This window comes from Zingiber officinale, chromosome 5B (assembly GCF_018446385.1).
Source record: "Zingiber officinale cultivar Zhangliang chromosome 5B, Zo_v1.1, whole genome shotgun sequence".
Lineage (NCBI taxonomy): Eukaryota > Viridiplantae > Streptophyta > Magnoliopsida > Zingiberales > Zingiberaceae > Zingiber > Zingiber officinale.
The window spans coordinates 114,699,422-114,717,064 of NC_055995.1; the positions used below are offsets into that span (position 1 = coordinate 114,699,422).

At 42.9% G+C, this 17,643-nt stretch overlaps 1 protein-coding gene and 1 pseudogene across 2 annotated transcripts; both read left to right on the plus strand.

The window, feature by feature from the left end:
• The first annotated feature begins 544 nt into the window (after positions 1 to 544).
• Positions 545 to 4,371, plus strand: LOC121985424 (annotated as a pseudogene).
• A 1,868-nt stretch (positions 4,372 to 6,239) lies between these two features.
• Positions 6,240 to 8,119, plus strand: LOC121985425. Of its 2 annotated transcripts, XR_006113180.1 has the most exons (3): positions 6,240 to 6,726; positions 6,871 to 7,007; positions 7,641 to 8,119. XR_006113180.1 is itself a non-coding variant. In XM_042538879.1 (2 exons), exons 1-2 carry the CDS (start codon positions 6,279 to 6,281, stop codon positions 7,718 to 7,720), a joined length of 528 nt encoding a protein of 175 aa, XP_042394813.1. In that variant the 5' UTR covers positions 6,244 to 6,278; the 3' UTR covers positions 7,721 to 8,119. The 2 variants fall into 2 exon arrangements, 1 of the variants encoding a protein (XP_042394813.1); XM_042538879.1 differs by lacking the exon at positions 6,871 to 7,007 and having other exon boundaries at positions 6,244 to 6,726.
• The last annotated feature ends 9,524 nt before the right edge of the window (positions 8,120 to 17,643 follow it).

The following is a 17,643-nucleotide window of genomic DNA, read 5'->3' on the forward strand; positions in this document are numbered from 1 at the left end:
AACAACTACACCATATAGTAGCTGACTATTAACTTCTACAAGAATGTGATTAACTTATATTAATTTTGATTATTTAAGAATGCTACTTTATTTAAAATAATATTTTAATTAGTAAAACAAACCAAAAGAACTTCATCACACTTATTATATTTAAAATGAGTATTATTTGATGATGATTAATCTTATGAAAAATCGTATATAATTATTACATATTGTAATAGTTGATTGTTAGCTTTTATAATAGTATGATTAATTTATATTAATTTTATTTATTTGATTATGATAATTTAATTAAATTAATATTTCAATATGTAAAATAAACTGACATGATTTCATCATGTTCACTATATTTGAAATAAGTATTACCATAAATAGAAATTAACAATCAACTGCAATAACATATAGCAGCTAAGTGACTGATTTCTACATGTATAATTGTTACCGTTTTTAATACATTTCGAAAAGGTACGGCCATATGAATGTTTTTCTTAATTTTAGTTTTTGGACGTCCAAAATGTTTACCCATTTCACTAGGTAAGAAAGAGAGAGAGGAGTACTCGAAAGAGAGGGAGACGAAAGTGAGGAGACGAAAGTGACAAACTATAAGCAAAGCAAGTCCAAAGTTCTTCAACGCAGCATCCTCCAACCGGGAGCTGCAATTTATGGCATTCAATGCTCTCGTCCCTCTCTGCACCGCCTAGTCTCTCTCATCCCCATCTCCGAACCCACCCTGCAAGAGCCGTGACGACGATCGCTGCCCGTGGACTAGGGCGGGCGTCGCCGCATTCCAGTTGGAGCAGACGAAGGTTGCGGTTTTACTTCCTCCGTTGGGGTTCTTGCTCGATTTCAGCCCTAAAAATCTCGTCTTGCAAGCTGCCGCATTCTGATGGGGAATCCCGCGTTCCAGGTTTGGATTTTGTCTTCCCCCTCAAATCGTCTCTTTTGCGGGTAGTCAAAGACTCAAGGTGAGGGAAGCTGTGGGTACCTGCCTATCATCTGCCCGATCTAATGCGGCTCTTCCTCTAAGCGACGATTTTTATGGGTTGCATCTATATATCCGTGTGAGCTTTTGTTAGGTTTCGTTATGCTTGCACGGATTCTCAGATTTATTCCTTTTATCCTAAAATGAGCATTTTTGGTGTTGGATTTCTCGCTCAAGCTGCAATTTTGGCGGGCATTTGTGGCTCTACTTGTTTGGGGGTGTCAGGGCTCGGATCGATGTCCTCCATTGCCGTCTCTTACGGAGTGAATGGCCCAGTGTTTTGTGGTCTGAGCTGAGATGGATCTCACCTGGTTTCTTGCTTTGGTGCTGATGCTTCCATCGTCTATGGAGCACCTTTTAGGCTCCCCCTCCTGGGGCTTACTGCTGGTGATGGATTTGTTTGTGGTCTCCTTCTCGATGCTCGCCGACCCTACTGCTGGGGCAGCAACATCTATGTCAGCATGGGTGTTCCTCAGCCCATGGTGGAAGGTGCAGCCTACTCGGAGATCAGTGCCGGCGACGACCACCTTTGTGCCCTTCGGTTGCTGAACAAGGAATCTCGCAGAGGCGCATCCTACATAGATTGCTGGGGCTACAACATGACTACCTCTCACGAGTTCAACAATACCGTAATGTCGATCACCGCAGGGTCAGTGTTCAATTGTTGGTATGTTTGCTCGTAATCGAACGACATTATGCTGGGGCGATGAGACCGGGAGCAGTGTCATAAGCCTGACACCGAAGAACTTGAGGTTCCAGTATATTTCAGCTGGTGGGTTTCATGTCTGTGGGATCTTGGAGAACTCTCAGGTCTTCTGCTGGGGAAGGAGCTTGGCGACGCAGCAGTCTTCTTCTGATGTTTTAGGACAAGGGGACGTCAACATGGTTCCGATGGATCCTATGATTTCGGTGGCCGGTGGACGGTTCCATGCTTGCGGAATTAAGAGGATGGATCACAGAGTTGTTTGCTGGGGTTTCAAACTTCAAAACAGTGTCCCCCCGCCAAGAGATTCGAGGGTGTACGAGATCGTGGCAGGAGATTACTTCACATGCGGTGTTCTCGCGGAGCCTTCACTCAGGCCGCTATGTTAGGGCACTGGAGGTCCCTGGTCGATTCCAATGGCAGTCTCTCCTGGACTATGTGCTTCGAATCCTTGCGGCCCTGGGTATTATGAATTCATCCACACGAGCCCGGGGAGTAAAGTTTGCAAGCCAACCGATTCACGAGTTTGTTTACCGTGCAGCATCGGCTGCCCCGACAGGACTTACCAATCTACACCCTGCAATTTGACCTCCGATCGCGGCTGTGCATTCAAGTGTTCCAGTAGTTGCACGACGAGTCAATGCCGTACCTTCTGCTCATCGGAAAGCAAACCCAACAGCCGCAAATTTCTATCTATTCAGATGCCAATCTTCATTGCAGAAGTTGCATTTGCTGTCGTCTTCGTGAGCTCGGTTTTTGTAGTCGCGTGTCTTTACATTAGCCGCAAACTGCAGAATTGTAGATGTTCCGACTCCGATGCAATTGTACCTAAAGCCCGGACGTACTCATTTCGCAAGGAACCGATAAAGGTCCGGCCTGACTTGGAGGACTTGAAGATCAGGAGAGCACAGATGTTCACGTACGGAGAGCTGGAAAGGGCAACGGGTGGCTTCCGCGAGGAATCACTTGTCGGAAAGGGCAGCTTTTCGTGTGTTTTCAGAGGGGCCCTGAAGGATGGAACTCTGATTGCGGTTAAGAAAGACACAAGAGCATCTGATGAGAAGAACTCCAAGGAATTCCGTACGGAACTCGACCTTCTCTCAAGATTAAATCATGCCCATCTTCTTAACTTGCTTGGGTACTGCGAAGAAGGTGGAGCGAGGTTGCTGGTCTATGAGTTCATGGCCCATGGCTCCTTGTACGGACATCTCCATGGCAAGGATCCGGGCCTAAAACAGCGGCTGGATTGGGTTCGTAGGGTCACCATTGCCGTCCAAGCAGCTAGGGGAATAGAATATCTGCACGGATATGCTTGCCCACCCGTGATTCACAGGGATATCAAATCTTCGAACATTCTTATCGACGAGGAACACAATGCTCGAGTTGCTGATTTTGGTCTTTCATTGTTAGGCCCGGTGGACAGCAGCTCACCGTTGTCGGAACCTCCTGCTGGTACTCTGGGCTACCTCGATCCCGAATATATACTACAAACTTCATTACTTGACCACAAAATCAGATGTTTGCAGCTTTGGGGTTCTTCTTCTGGAAATTTTAAGCGGGCGCAAAGCAATCGATATGCAGTTTGACGAAGGGAATATCGTCGAGTGGGCTGTGCCGCTAATCAGAGCTGGGGATATTTCGGCAATTTTAGACTCGTCGCTGAACCTCCCGCCGAGTTGGAGGCGCTTAAGAAAATAGCTGCAACAGCCGGCAAGTGCGTGAGGATGAGAGGAAAGGACAGACCGTCCATGGATAAGGTTACGACCGCGTTGGAGAGAGCTCTTGTGCTCTTGATGGGTAGCCCTTGTAATGAGCAACCCATCTTGCCGACCGAGGTAGTCTTGGGGAGCAGCCGGCTCCATAAAAAGGGCTCGCAAAGATCTTCAAACCAGTCGTGTTCGGAGAATGACACGACCGACGCTGATGACCAATTCGAGTACAGAGCTCCTTCTTGGATCACATTTCCCAGCGTGACCTCGTCGCAGAGGCGATCAGAAGGCGAGACAGAAGGGAAGAATTCAGACGGCAGGAGTTTAGGAAATGGCGGCGGGGCGGAGACGGCTTGAGATGCTTGGAGGAAGAGATTGGGCCGGCATCTCCACAGCAGGAACTGTTCTTGCAAAACAATTTCCGAATATGTAATTACAAATGCGTTGGTTTATCGCAGCGCCATTTTGATTCTTTCAGAGTTTCAGTCAATGCCTTTTGTTTGTGTTCTGTCTTTAATTTCTTCCGATCCGCAGAGTCGGATTCTGTGGGCGGACGTCGAGCATTCTTGCATTCATGTGTTTAGTTCCTGAATGCATTTAGTAATCGGCTCGTTGACATCGAGCTAGATGTTCTTGCTCCGAAGCAAACCATGTTGTTCCGTGATTGCGCAGCAGTGAACTGGTTTCATGTCCCTCGCAAAACAAGAACATTCCACGGCCGATGAGCACCTGATCCGAGGGGGATTTTGCCGGATATTCACTAAATTTCCTTCAACGATGCTTTGTGTACATGAGTGGTTTGAGAGGAAAAGAAAGGAATTCTCAATTTTGAAGTGTTTTTGCTTGTTTACTTTTTGGATGATCTAAATGTTGCTTTCCACTGACCACTGTCATGGAGATGAGGTGGAAGGTGCGAGAAGGGGCAGATGAGGTTTAGGGTACCGAGACGAAAGCTCGGTAGGTCTTCGAGCTACAAGAAGGGGAAGATGTGGATCGAGATGTAGTAGAGAAACTCGATAAAATAATTATGAAAATGATCGACATTATTTCGAAAAAAATATTAAGTAACATTGAAGCACTTTAATATAGAGATTGCCACGCGTCATCTCCCCATTGAAAGTAACTCTTGCAAGTTAGATTGCAACACCATGGCGGCATAGTGGCTAGCGGGTGGGCCCCACGTGCTTTGACATCATGCGTGCCATGGTCGGGATCATGGGTAAATGCATGCATGCCATGGGGTCAGGCCAGTCGACCTGTGCAGTGGGTTCCACGCGGTGAGATGGGCGGCCGCTAAGCAGTCCTAGTCATGGCCTCCAGCTTTGACTTGTCAATTTCTGAAGTGCCGCCATTAAATAATTTGTTAGTTAATTAATTAATTATTTTTTATTTGAATATATATATATTCATGAACTGGAAGCTTCCTCGGAAGCAACAGGATTGCATATGAAATCAACTAACAATATCTGACTTTGTCAAATTTTATTTATTTATATCGATAATAATGATTTTTTTTTATGTTTTATCAATACAATATAATAATCGAATCATTATTTATTGGTTATCAAGAGTTATACTTTAGTAAATTGCTAGGAGTATTTTTTTAATCATATTTATAACATCCAAAGCCTAGTTCTTTTCAAAAAAACCATATAATAACTTTTTTTCCTTTTCAAAAAATTCTATCTATATTCCATCCAAAGCCTAGTTCTTCGAGTTCTATCCTTCTTTCATGTCACTTGATGATATATTACTTGTACCGAACGAAGCTGTGACTCATGGCCAAAACGATCGAAGTGTCAAAGTTCTCTATTTGTCAAGCATTCAACTCTTTTTCAACTATTTTTCAAACCCTACATTCCCTGTTAGGTTTCATGGATCTTTTGGGCACCTTCCAAAGAATTTTGTAAGATTCCAAGGCAAAGAGAATACATATCCAATTTGGCAAGCAATAATAATATATAACATAATAATAATAATAATGATATCGCATCTCACTTATAAAATACTTGTGTAGATATGTTTGACGAGCTGTTCTTTGGATGATCATTAATTAAGTACCATAACACTTGGCTAATTTGACTTGGAAAGCAATAATAATAGCCAGCTACTAGTGCCCTGTCCCCTGTGGGGCCCTAGTGCATAGAATATATTCCAAGGATTTATGCTCAACTATTTTTATTTTATTTTATTTCTTCTCATGGAATTATTAATGGCATTTTATAGCCTTTAATTATTCAATTTGCACACTTGGAATAAATTAATTAAAAATGTTGGCTCAAATTGCTGATATGATTTGGGTTCCTTCCAGCACAGAGACAAGTCACCGGAAAGAGACGTGCATTATTCTTATTAGTGCTGTAAATATTTTACTATATACACTTTTTTTTACTATGGCTAAAAAAAATTTACATATTAAAAAAAATATAAAAAAAATAGTTATTAGTATATGTTACAGTAGTTAGTTGTAATGGTTACAACAATATTTAAAATAAGAATATTATTCAGATTATGTTTGATGAGACATCTTTTATTTTTTATTTTAAGGATGTCATTTTGCTCATGTACGTAGGTAGTTTTTAATCTTTATTCATTTTTATAATAATATTAAGTAGTTTTGATTGAGTTAAAATAGTCTTACTAATAATACACTTTTTAATCAAAATTGATTTCGAATCTATCCGTATGGATATATCTGAACCCATTCCATCACGTGGACGCCAATAACTATTTTTTTTTAAAAAAAACATAAATGTTAACGTAACATGCCATTTGCCTGCCATGTCATGCCGTATATCACATGTCATGTGTTTGTTTTCCCATCCCATCCCGTTCATTTAAACCCCCATGTCATTCTCGTAGCGAACCAGTCGCAGAGAGAGAGATGGGCAACGGAGGCCATAAGCGCAGGAGCAACCAGGGGGATCAGCAACGGAGGCCGCATGATCCAGAGGACGACTCCGGGAACGAGCGGTGCGGCCAAGTAGCATGGCCGTGGAGGCGCGGTCACGGCGGCGGCGGCGTGAGGTGGGAGGGCTCCGTAGAGCTCGAGGAAGGGTCGGATAGGGGATCTGATGGGGGAGAGAGCCTCCCGAGGACGAGAAGCCTCACGGACGGCGACCTGGAGGAGCTCAAAGGGTGCTTGGACTTAGGGTTCGGCTTCAGCCACGACGAGATCCCGGGGCTCTGCGCCATGTTGCCTGCTCTCGAGCTTTGCTACTCCATGGGTCGATTGCTGGGTGGTGGCGCAGGCAATGCCGGCGGGGACGCGGACGGATCTTATGAGGCGATCGCTGCCCTTCCCGTTGCGAACTGGAAGATCTCTAGCCCTGGTAAGAGGGGATTTTATAATCTAATAAAAATAAAATAAAATTCACTTATGCTGGAACTTGCTTGTTGTTTTGGTTGGGATCTTGCTCAAAGTGCTGATTTTGATTGTACGATTGGGGTTTACAATTTGGAAGATCCTTCTGCAGGTGACCAATCAGAGAAAGATTTAGTTGTTGCCGAAAAATTGGATAATTGTGTAAGAGATCCTCGTGGTGGTGATCTACAAATTTGAAACTAGTTTTTATTAAGAAAAAAAAAAGAGGGGCCTTTCCCCTTGAATAAGGTAGGTGCAATAGATACTCTTTTGAATGCATTTTTTTCTTCCAGATAGATTTCTGATAGAGTGGAAGAAATTAAGATGATGTTTTCATGATAAATTGCTTTTAAATTTCAAAACTATTTTCTTTATAACTTCTTGATAAAAAGATTGAATTTAACTGCCGAGCTGTAGGGATTAACTTTTCATCTCTCTTTTCAATTGCCAATATTCCTGTTTAAATCTTTGGTTCAAGTGCTTTTCTATCCTTGTATCCTGGTAATTGTCTCTCAATATCTCTCTTTTTTTCTGCATCATTTTCCTACCATTCTTTTTCCCTTTTACTCATCTTGTTTTACTTTTTATTTCTTGTTAACAGCATGGTAGTAAAAGAATCTTCAAGTTTTTGGTTTAGTACCAAATTTATTGGAACAATTTCATGGCACTTTAATTACCAGCTTTCTTAATGATACTTGCTTTATAGCTTATTAGATGGTTCTCAACCTGAGTTTAACAAATACATAGTTTTGCACTCTTAATGATAGCAATCGACGGTGCGAATTTAGTTCCACAGCTCAATTCGTAGTTCTCTCTTCTAGTTTCTCGGATTAATTCTTACACTTGATTCAGCAGAATTTTCATTTGGCTCATACTTTCCAGGTGATCATCCTGATGAAGTTAAGGCAAGACTGAAGATTTGGGCACAAGCAGTGGCTTGCACTGTTAGATTACACAGTTGATGGATGAAACTCTCGAAATTATCCATCATGGCATCGAGCTATTTTCCTTCACTATCAATCATCAATCTGTGATGTCCAATTGCTTATGCCATTAGAGATGCAGCGCGGTGGAAATCCAGTACAGAAGAATCAAAGGAACAGGAAAAGCATGTCGAAACCCTGGATTTAAGGATGATATCATGTAAATTTTCCTTATACAACATGATATGCATCTTCCCTGTATAGTAAATCTACAAATAAGTTGAGTGGAATAGAATACTTGCTTTTTATATGGCTTCGTATTGTTAGGATAATTTCGTATATGCACATTATCAAGTTTGGGCATTGTTAGTGAATGTGTATGAGAAAGCAATAAAAATGAAACATAAGTTTGTGGGGCACTTGCCCTAATTTTTTTTTTGTGATAATCTTATAAGTAGATGATCTTACTTCCTAAGTACAACTCATGCATATCCAAAAGTTGATTTTTATATATTTGAATCGTAATTTATAAGAGAGGCATTGACTTAATAATTTTTAAAAGACAAACATTCTTTGTTTTTTTTAAATTAGCATTCGATATTCAATTTACGTCAACTAATTCTAGAGTGATTGTTTCGATCAAAAAATTTTTTTACCGGCTATTAGGATAAGTCGAGAAGTCAATTATTCTTAAGTTAACTGCTTATTAAGATAAATTTATCCATTAAAATAAATTTATCCGTTAATTTACTGAAATCAAGATTCAATTCTTAAATGTATGAGAAATTAAGAAGTTGTTTTGCTATTACACCATTACCTCATAAGCAATACCTACATCCTTTTGATAGTATAAAAACACGTAGTCATCAATCCTTTAACCAATCATCAATGCACCATTTTGAATTGGTCGTGAAATAGAAACATGACTTAGATTCACTCTTTTAAATGTCGATGGATGCACATAAATCTATATTAGGTTTTAACATTTTAGGTAGTAAGAGAGGGGGCTAAGTTTTACGTCTCACAACAAAATAATCTTAAGTTGTATAGAACATTCTATTCTAATGTCTCTAGATTTCATCCTATACTTATTTATATCCTTTTAGATTTTATGATAACCATTAAATCTATTTTATTAGTTGAAAAAAATCCAATTAAATTTAATTAGACCATTTTATTAGAAGATATATTAATTATAATATTATTAAATTAATTCTCAACTACTTTAAATTTAAAAATATAAAAAATGTTCCAAACCTTTTTAAGAAGGGTGTTTCATGGCAGTCCAGATCCTTTGGACCGCAAAAAACGGTCCAAGGGATGATCCCTTGATATGGATTGGTGGGGATGAATGATCCCCATCTATTTTATGAATGGGGACCATCCCTTGAATCAATCTAAACCAAGGGATCATCCCCTGGACCGCTTTTTGCGGTCCAGAGGATCTGTCCTCGTTTCATGGGGGCTCTAGACCAATTGAAGGCAACATCCAATTTTCGCATTCTAACCCAAACACCAACCAGCTTTGTGTCATTCAAAATTCCCTTCTATTCCATTTAAATTATCGTTTACTTAAAAATTGAGTTAGCACTTATATATTTATATCTATACGAGAGTATGTACTTATTCGATCAAATTTCTAGACCATACCACACCACCATTCAGAATTGTGTTGGACACAAACAATTTATTACCGGAGATATACGGGATATTAGCTGAATTTAAATATTTGAATTAAATTCAACTTACAGTTGAGTTGACCTAAGCTGATAATTTCAGGCTGCCAGTAGGGGCTGATTTTTGCTAATAGCTGAGTGCAGACGAACTTCGAGTCTGAGCAGCAAAATCCAAGTGCAGACAGGCCGGTCGGGCGAAGCAGACTGACCGAGCGCAGACAGGCCGAGTGAGTGGAAAGGTCGATCGGGCAATAAGGCTGACCGGGCAACGTAGTCGTCCGAACAAAGAGACAGAGAGTCGACCGTGCAAGTAGACAGGCCTAGCAATAGGTTGATCGGGCAAACAGAAAGGCAAGTCGGGCGAAGTAGACCAACCGAGTGGGAGGCAGACTGACCAGTCGGGTAGACAGGCTGGGCTGTCAGAGAGTTTGGTCGGGCGAGATAGTGTCGACCGAGCGAGCTTACAAACAGGCCGATCCCCCACATGAATGGAGATAGGGTGTTGATTATGTGTGAATGGAGAAGAGGTGGACGAGAAGAAGCTCTATTGTGAATGAGACTTTAGTCCCACATTGGGAGTTTCATGGCATGTAAGTTGGTTTATATTGATTCGCATGCATTAAGGATGTGAACAAATGCATGAGTAGAGACTCTCTCTCACGCGTGGATGCGCAGGGGGGGTGCAAATCCAGGGCCCAGATTGCAATGAACCATATTGACTCGTGTGCAGGTACGACCTGCGCGCGTCGAATGCTGGATCGGTCGGGGCAAAATTTGACCAAGTGGAACAACCAACGTTTTGCCACACCCAAGTAAGCCTCAAGCATTGCCGGAGGTGGAGGCGAATCTGTTTCAAGGAAACTGCGACTCTCGCAAGCCTCGGTCGACCTCTCTGATGGGTCAGCCCCTTCTCCTGATCGGCTTCTCTGATCGCTCGGTCGGCCGCCCGTCTGTCCGATCGGTCTCTTCGTCCGCCCGATCGACTTCTCTGAACGCTCGACCTATCCATTCACCCGACCGGCATCAGCTCACTCGGCCTACCTATCGCTTCGCTCAGCTTGTCTCGTCGTCCGATCGACCTGTCTGTAAGCTCGCTCGGCCCATCGGCCGACACTATCTCGCCCGACCAAACTCTCTGACAGCCTGACCTGTCTACCCAACTGGCCAGTCTGCCTCCTGCTCGACCGGTCTACTTCGCCCCACCTGCCTTTCTGTCTGCCCGACCAACCTATTGTTAGGCATGTCTACTTGCACGATCGACTCTCTGTCTCTCTGTTCAGACGACTACGTTGCCCGATCGGCCTCTCCACTCGCTCGGTCAGTCTGCTTCGCCCGACCGACCTGTATGCACTTGAATTTTGCTGCTCAGACTCGAAGTTCGTCTGCACTCAACTATTAGCAGAAACCAGCCCCTGCTGGCAGCCTGAGATTATCAGCTCAGGTCAACTCAACTGTAAGTTGAATTTAATTCAAGTATTAAAATTCAGCCAATACCTCGTATATCTCCGGCAACAGATTATTTGTGTCCAATAATTTTGAACAGACTCGCTTATGTTGAGATGACCACGGAACGAAATGTTATGGTGCAATAGACTCGACACATGCAGACCCCTTCTGCCCCGATTGGAAGTGGTGGATCCAGGAATTCAAATATGGAGGGACGATTTTTATACGGAACAAGGGATGATATTCTCTATCTTCACCGGTAGAATCCCATAATACTAGGGGTTCAACCGTTGACAAGGAGGGGCGACCGCCGATGCCGCCCCCCCCCCTCTAGATTCGCCCCTGACTGTGTCAATCAACCACGGGGAAAAGCCAAAGAAGTTCAGTGGATTGAACTTCAAGAGGTGGCAGTAGAAGATGCTCTTCTACCTGACCATGCTCAACCTGGCTCGGTTCTTGACCGAGAACCCTCCCAAGCGTGCTGAGGATGTTGATGCGCAGACCATCAGTACAGTGGAGGCATGGACTCATTCTGAGTTCCTCTGCCGGAACTACATCCTCAACTGCCTTGCCGACTCGTTGTACGCTGTGTATAGCATGAAGAGAACAACTAAAGAGTTGTGGGAGTCCCTGGACAAGAAATATAAGACGAAGAATGCAGGGGCAAAAATGCTCATTGTGGGTCGATTCCTGGACTACAAGATGGTTGACTCCAAGACGATGATCAATCAAGTCCAGGAGCTTCAGATGATCTTGCACGAGATCCACTCAGAAGAGATGGTTCTGAGTGAAACCTTCCAGGTGGCTGCTATCATGGAAAAGCCGCCTCCCGATTGGAAGGACTTCAAGAACTACCTGAAGCACAAGCGGAAGGAGATGAATGTGGAAGAACTCATTGTTCAACTTCTCATCGAAGAAGACAACAAGAGTTCGGAGAGAAAGCTATTCTCTCAAGCTACTGTGAAAGCCAATGTCGTCGAGCATGGTCAAAGATCGAAACGGAAGAACTCCAAATCTTCCAAGATGGGACCCAGAGGAGGCATCAGCATGAAGAAGTTCTCTGGGAACTGCTTCAACTGTGACAAAGTGGGTCACAAATCTTCGGAGTGCAAAAAGTCGAAGAAGAAGCAAGAGGTCAACCTGAACGAGGGACTAGAAATGGACGACCTCTGTGTTGTGGTCTCTGAGTTAAACCTAATCGGTTCAAACCCGCGACAATGGTGGATCGATACTGGAGCCACCAGACATGTCTGCTGCAATAAGGAGATGCTCCACAACTTTAAAGAAGTCACTGGAGACAAGTTGTTCATGGGGAACTCAACAACCTCAGACATCATGAGCCAAGGAAAGGTGGTGCTGAAGATGACTTCGGGCAAGGACCTTACTCTGAACAATGTGTTGTATGTTCCAGAGATTTGGAAGAATCTAGTAAGTAAGCATGGCTTTCACATTGTCTTTGAGTCGGACAGAGTTGTATTGTCTAAGAATGGAGTATTTGTAGGAAGGGGCTATGTATCTGATGGGTTGTTTAAGCTCAATGTAATGGCGATTAGGCCTAAGATAAATAAAACTAAAAACTCTTCCACTTATATGCTTGAGTCTTCGTGTTTGTGGCATGGTAGACTAGAACATGTTAACTACAATGTATTACGTAGATTAATTAATATGCAAAGCATACCTACATTCTACCTTGACCCAAAACACAAGTGTGAGATTTGTGTTGAAGCAAAAATGACAAGGTCATCATTTCAATATTTTGAAAAATGTGATAAACCACTTGACTTAATTCACACTGATGTGTGCGACCTAAAAGATACACCAACACGTGGTGGTAATAAATATTTCATCACTTTTGTAGATAATAACACAAAATACTGTTACGTGTATCTTCTCAAAAGTAAGGATGAAGCTATAGAGAAATTTACTCTCTATAAGACTGAGGTTGAAAACCAACTTAATAGGAAAATTAAGGTGGTTCGAAGTGACCGAGGTGGTGAATATGTATCACCGTTTGCCGAGTTGTGTGTTGAACATGGGATCAGACATGAAACAACAGCTCCTTATACTCCTCAGCAAAATGGAGTTATTGAACGAAAGAATCGAACTCTAAAGGAGATAATGAATGCTCTTCTATTGAGCTCTAGATTGCCAGAGTCCATATGGGGAGAAGCTGTGTTAACAGCGAATTACCTTTTAAATAAGGTGCCCCGGAAGAAAATAGATAAGAGCCCTTATAAGTTGTAGAATGGAAAACAACTGTCCTACAAATATTTACGAATGTGGGGTTGTCTTACCAAAGTGTTAGTGCCTGATGCTAAAAGGATTAAGATAGGACCAAAGATTGTTGTCTTGCATATTTATTGGATATGCATAAAATAACACTGCCTATAGATTTTGTGTGAATGAGTCACAGATACCGGAGATACACAAGAACTCAATAATCGAATCAAGAAATGTCTCGTTCTTCGAGCATGTGTTTCCGTATAAGTCCCGAAAGGATACTAGCTCCTCAAAACGGGCAAATGAAACATAAGGTGAAGAAGATAATGATGATGAAGATGAACCTATAGAGGTTGAGCCTAGATGGAGCAAACAAGTTCGGGTAGAAAAATCCTATGGATCGGATTTTATCACTTTCGTGTTGAAGAGTGAGCCCCCGAAGTTACTCAGAAGCTGTAGTTTCTTCTGATAGACCTCACTGGAGAAAGACAATTGCATCTGAGATAGAATCTATCTTGCAAAATCACACTTGAGAACTTGTGGATCTTCCTCTTGGAAATAAACCACTAGGTTGAAAGTGGATTTTCAAGAAGAAAATGAAGTCAGATGACACGATTGATAAGTATAAGGCCAGACTGGTAATCAAAGGATACCGATAATGAGAAGACATCGATTACTTTGACACGTATTCTCCGGTGTCAAGAATAATATCCATTAGAGTACTGTTGACTATCGTCACTCTATAGAATCTCAAAATACATCAAATGGATGTAAAGACTGCCTTTCTAAATGGGGATTTAGAAGAGGAGATCTACATGGAGTTGTTGATACAGTCTGACCTGGATGTTGTTTTGATGTTGACACTGATTTAAGTTTCAATCAGATATTGAATTAACTCAGACAAATCAGGGTTGACTTGGTTGACCTGATTAATCTGATTGGGAAAAGTCCGAGCAAGGAGCTTGGCACGGGAGAAGTCCTGGTGAGTGAAGCCAGGCAATTGGAGAAGTCCTGGTGAGTGAAGCCAGGCAATTGGAAAAGTCCTGGTGAGTGAAGCCAGGCAATTGGAAAGTCCTGGTGAGTGAAGCCAGGCAATTGGAAAGTCCTGGTGAGTGAAGCCAGGCAATTGGAAAGTCTTGGTGAGTGAAGCCAGGCAAGGGAAAATCCAGATGGATCAAGGGTGATCGGACATCTGGTATTGGGAAGTCCAAGTATGGAAACTTGGCATGTATAGTCGGAGAAGAGCTCGGTAGCTCGGTCTCTGGACTGTCAGGATTAAGGGAAGCAAGCTTGGAAGCTTGCCTCTTAAATCACAGCCTTGGATCGGTCTGATGACCGATCCAGTGGCACAAGTGGCACGGGTGATCGGTCGGCAGACCGATCCAGTGAACCTGTGCTGATCGGTCTACGGACCGATCAAAATGTTCCTGTCAGTCGATCGGTCCGCCGACCGATCGGTGAGAACTCGCAGCATATCGCGAATACCGGTATGCTATCAGATCGATCGACCGGTCTCGGACCGGTCGATTGATGCCCGATCGGTCCGGAGACCGATCGGCGACATCTGATCGGTCCGAGGACCGATCAGTTCTCGATCGTCCGCATCAGAGAACGGCATCAAAAGAGATTTGAGTATGGATCGGTCTGCGGACCGATCCATACTATAGTCTGTTTTGCATGCACTTTCTCTGATTCTTTCTGATTCAAAGTTGCTTTTGCCTAAATATTTCTAACCATCTGCTGCAAGATTTTGAGGTGCAGGTTACTGGTAATTTGCAATTGGTTGATTTCAAATTGAGCTTCATTAGTAGAGGATACCAGAGAGACTTTTGCTATGTTCCACTGTAAACCTGTTAAAGCAGCAAAGTCGTGGCTGCGATCTGGCGGTGATCTGGCATCGATCAGCTCAACTCATGGTGATTGGGTGGAGCTCAGAGACACCAGTGAAGACCAGAATTCCATTGGTGTGAGCTCAGATGATCAGATGAGAAAGAAGCGTGATTGGCGATGCTATGGCTGGATGCAAAGATTTGCTGCAGTTTGGCAGGGATCCGTTGCGGGCGAAAGGCAGAGATGGCAGAGACATAAAAGGCTGGTTGAAGAGAGGGTTAAGGAGAAGTTCTTTTGGGGAAGAAAAAGAAACACTCTCTGTCGATCAGTGCAAAAGCTTTGACGCTCGGGGCTGAGAAGCGGCTGTCTCGACTTGCTCTCTGTTTCACTGACCTTCGCGTGACTGTAAGCTTAATTTTCATTCTCCTAAGTCACCAAGCTCAGTAAGTCTTGTGCTATATTCTACATACCTGTTGAGATTTTGTTGAGAGGTCACTCCACCGAGAAGGAGAAAGTTCATAGCCGGGTGTTCACCGGGGTTGATCTACCGAAGATCGGCTTGTCCACCTTACGGACACCGAGGAGTAGGGGCAAGTTATCCCCGAACCTCGTAAACACTTGAGTCACTGTGGTTTGCTTTGTTTCTTCTCTTATTCTTATTCTGTTCTTAACTTGTTTTCCGCTGCGCTAACCACTCGTGTGAGTTTTATCTTTAAGTTTTAGCTTTTGAAGAGGCTATTCACCCCCCTCTAGCCATCCAAGATCCTAACAAGTGGTATCAGAGCTTGGAGCTCTTCATCCGGCTTAACAACCTAAGAGCAAAGAGATGGCCATGAGGGAAGGTTTTAGCACAAATCGACCACCTTACTTTGAAGGGGCAGATTTCCAGTACTGGAAGGGACGCATGGAGTATTACCTAAAGACGGACATTGCCATGTGGTTCTCAGTCAAGGAAGGCTACACACCACCAAGAGATGAGGAAGGTAAGGAGCTCGAATCGTCAAGGTGGTCTACCGAACAACTCCGCAAAGCACAAGCCGATGCCAAGGCCATGGTCACCTTGCAATGTGGAATCGCCAAGGACCAACTAGTCAAGGTAGGTCCTTTTACTAGTGCAAGAGATCTATGGAACAAGCTCATTGAGCTTCAAGAAGGGACTCGGGACTCTCGAATTGCCAAGAGAGACTTGTTCCTCAACCAACTCCAGAACCTCACCATGAAGGAAAATGAGAATGTAAGTGAACTTCATGGTAGGTTTAAAGAGATCATTAACGGTCTCCATTCCATAGATGAAAATGTAGAAAACCGCGATCTTGTAAGGTATGCACTTAAAGCTTTTCCTAGGAATGCCTTGTGGTCATCTATGGTAGATGCCTACAAGGTATCCAAGGATCTTTCAATTGTCAAGTTAGATGAATTTTTCTGTGAAATGGAATTACATGAACTTGCTAACAAAGGCCAAAAGGAGAAAGGTATTGCTCTTGTTGCAGGAGAAAGGAGCAAGGATGGGAGAAGAAAGAAGGAAAAGAAGAAAGAAAAGGAGATCTCCTCATCCACCTCTTCCTCCGAGTCCGATGACGAAGGCGAATCATCGTCATCAAGCGAAATGGCGAATTTCGTGAGGAGGATCATGAGAAGAAGCCGAAGATACAAAGGTAAACCTAATGATCCGAACATTGATAAATCTAACGTTACGTGCTATGAATGTAGTAAGAAAGGGCACTACCGAAGTGAGTGTCCTAAGCTCAAGAAGGAAGAACGAGCCAAGAAGAAGGAAGAACGAGCCAAGAAGAAAGAAGAAAGAAGCAAAAAGAAGAAGGCCCTTAAGGCCACTTGGGATGAGTCATCTTCAAGCTCATCCGAGGAAGAAGAGAAGAAGGAGAAGAGCACTCGCCATTTAGCACTCATGGCAAGGGAGGACTCCGGAAGCGATGGCAACTCAAGTGATGCTTCAAACGCGGCCTCATCATCCTTGGATGATGAAGAGGTAACCTCTTCTCATGTAGAAAAATGTTATAAGACTATTACTCATTTATCTACATTGCTTAAAAAGTCGAAAACAGAAAATAAATTGTTAAAAGAAGAAGTAGAAATGCTAAAGGCTCTTAGGGAAGATGAGGTTGATGACCTCCATCTAGAGCTTCTTGAAGATGAGAACAAGGCTTTGAAGAGTGAGGTTGAGAAGCTCAAGAAAATGCTTGAGAAATTCTCAACTAGCTCTAAGACATTAGACATGATCTTAAATGCCCAAAGGGCAGTCTACAACAAAGCCGGGATAGGTTATCAACCCAAAGAATCGAGTTTTATCTCATTAGTGTCTAGGACCCAATACCATAGATCAAATGATTCTAGGGTTCATGGAACTAGGAAGGGTATGACCAAAGCATGGGTTCCTAGGTCACTTCTTGTAGATGCATTAGGTCCCAAGATTTGGGTACCTAAAACATCTATCTTTCGTATCTTGTAGGCATTGATCGAGGGGGAGCACCTATCAACTTGGTTTGTTGATAGTGGATGCTCCAAGCACATGACCGGGGACAAATCTCTATTTGCTTCTCTTCAAAACAAAAGTAGAGGTAATGTGTCCTTTGGTAACAATGGTAGTCTTAAGGTAATAGGAGTTGGAGACATTCATATATCCGAATGTCTTCATATCAAGAATGTCCTTCTAGTCAAGGGAATGACTTTTAATCTCCTAAGTGTCAGTCAGTCAATTGTGTGATACGGGTTACACAATTGAATTTCATTCAAGTCAATGTTTGGTTAAAAACATTGACACACTTGACACAG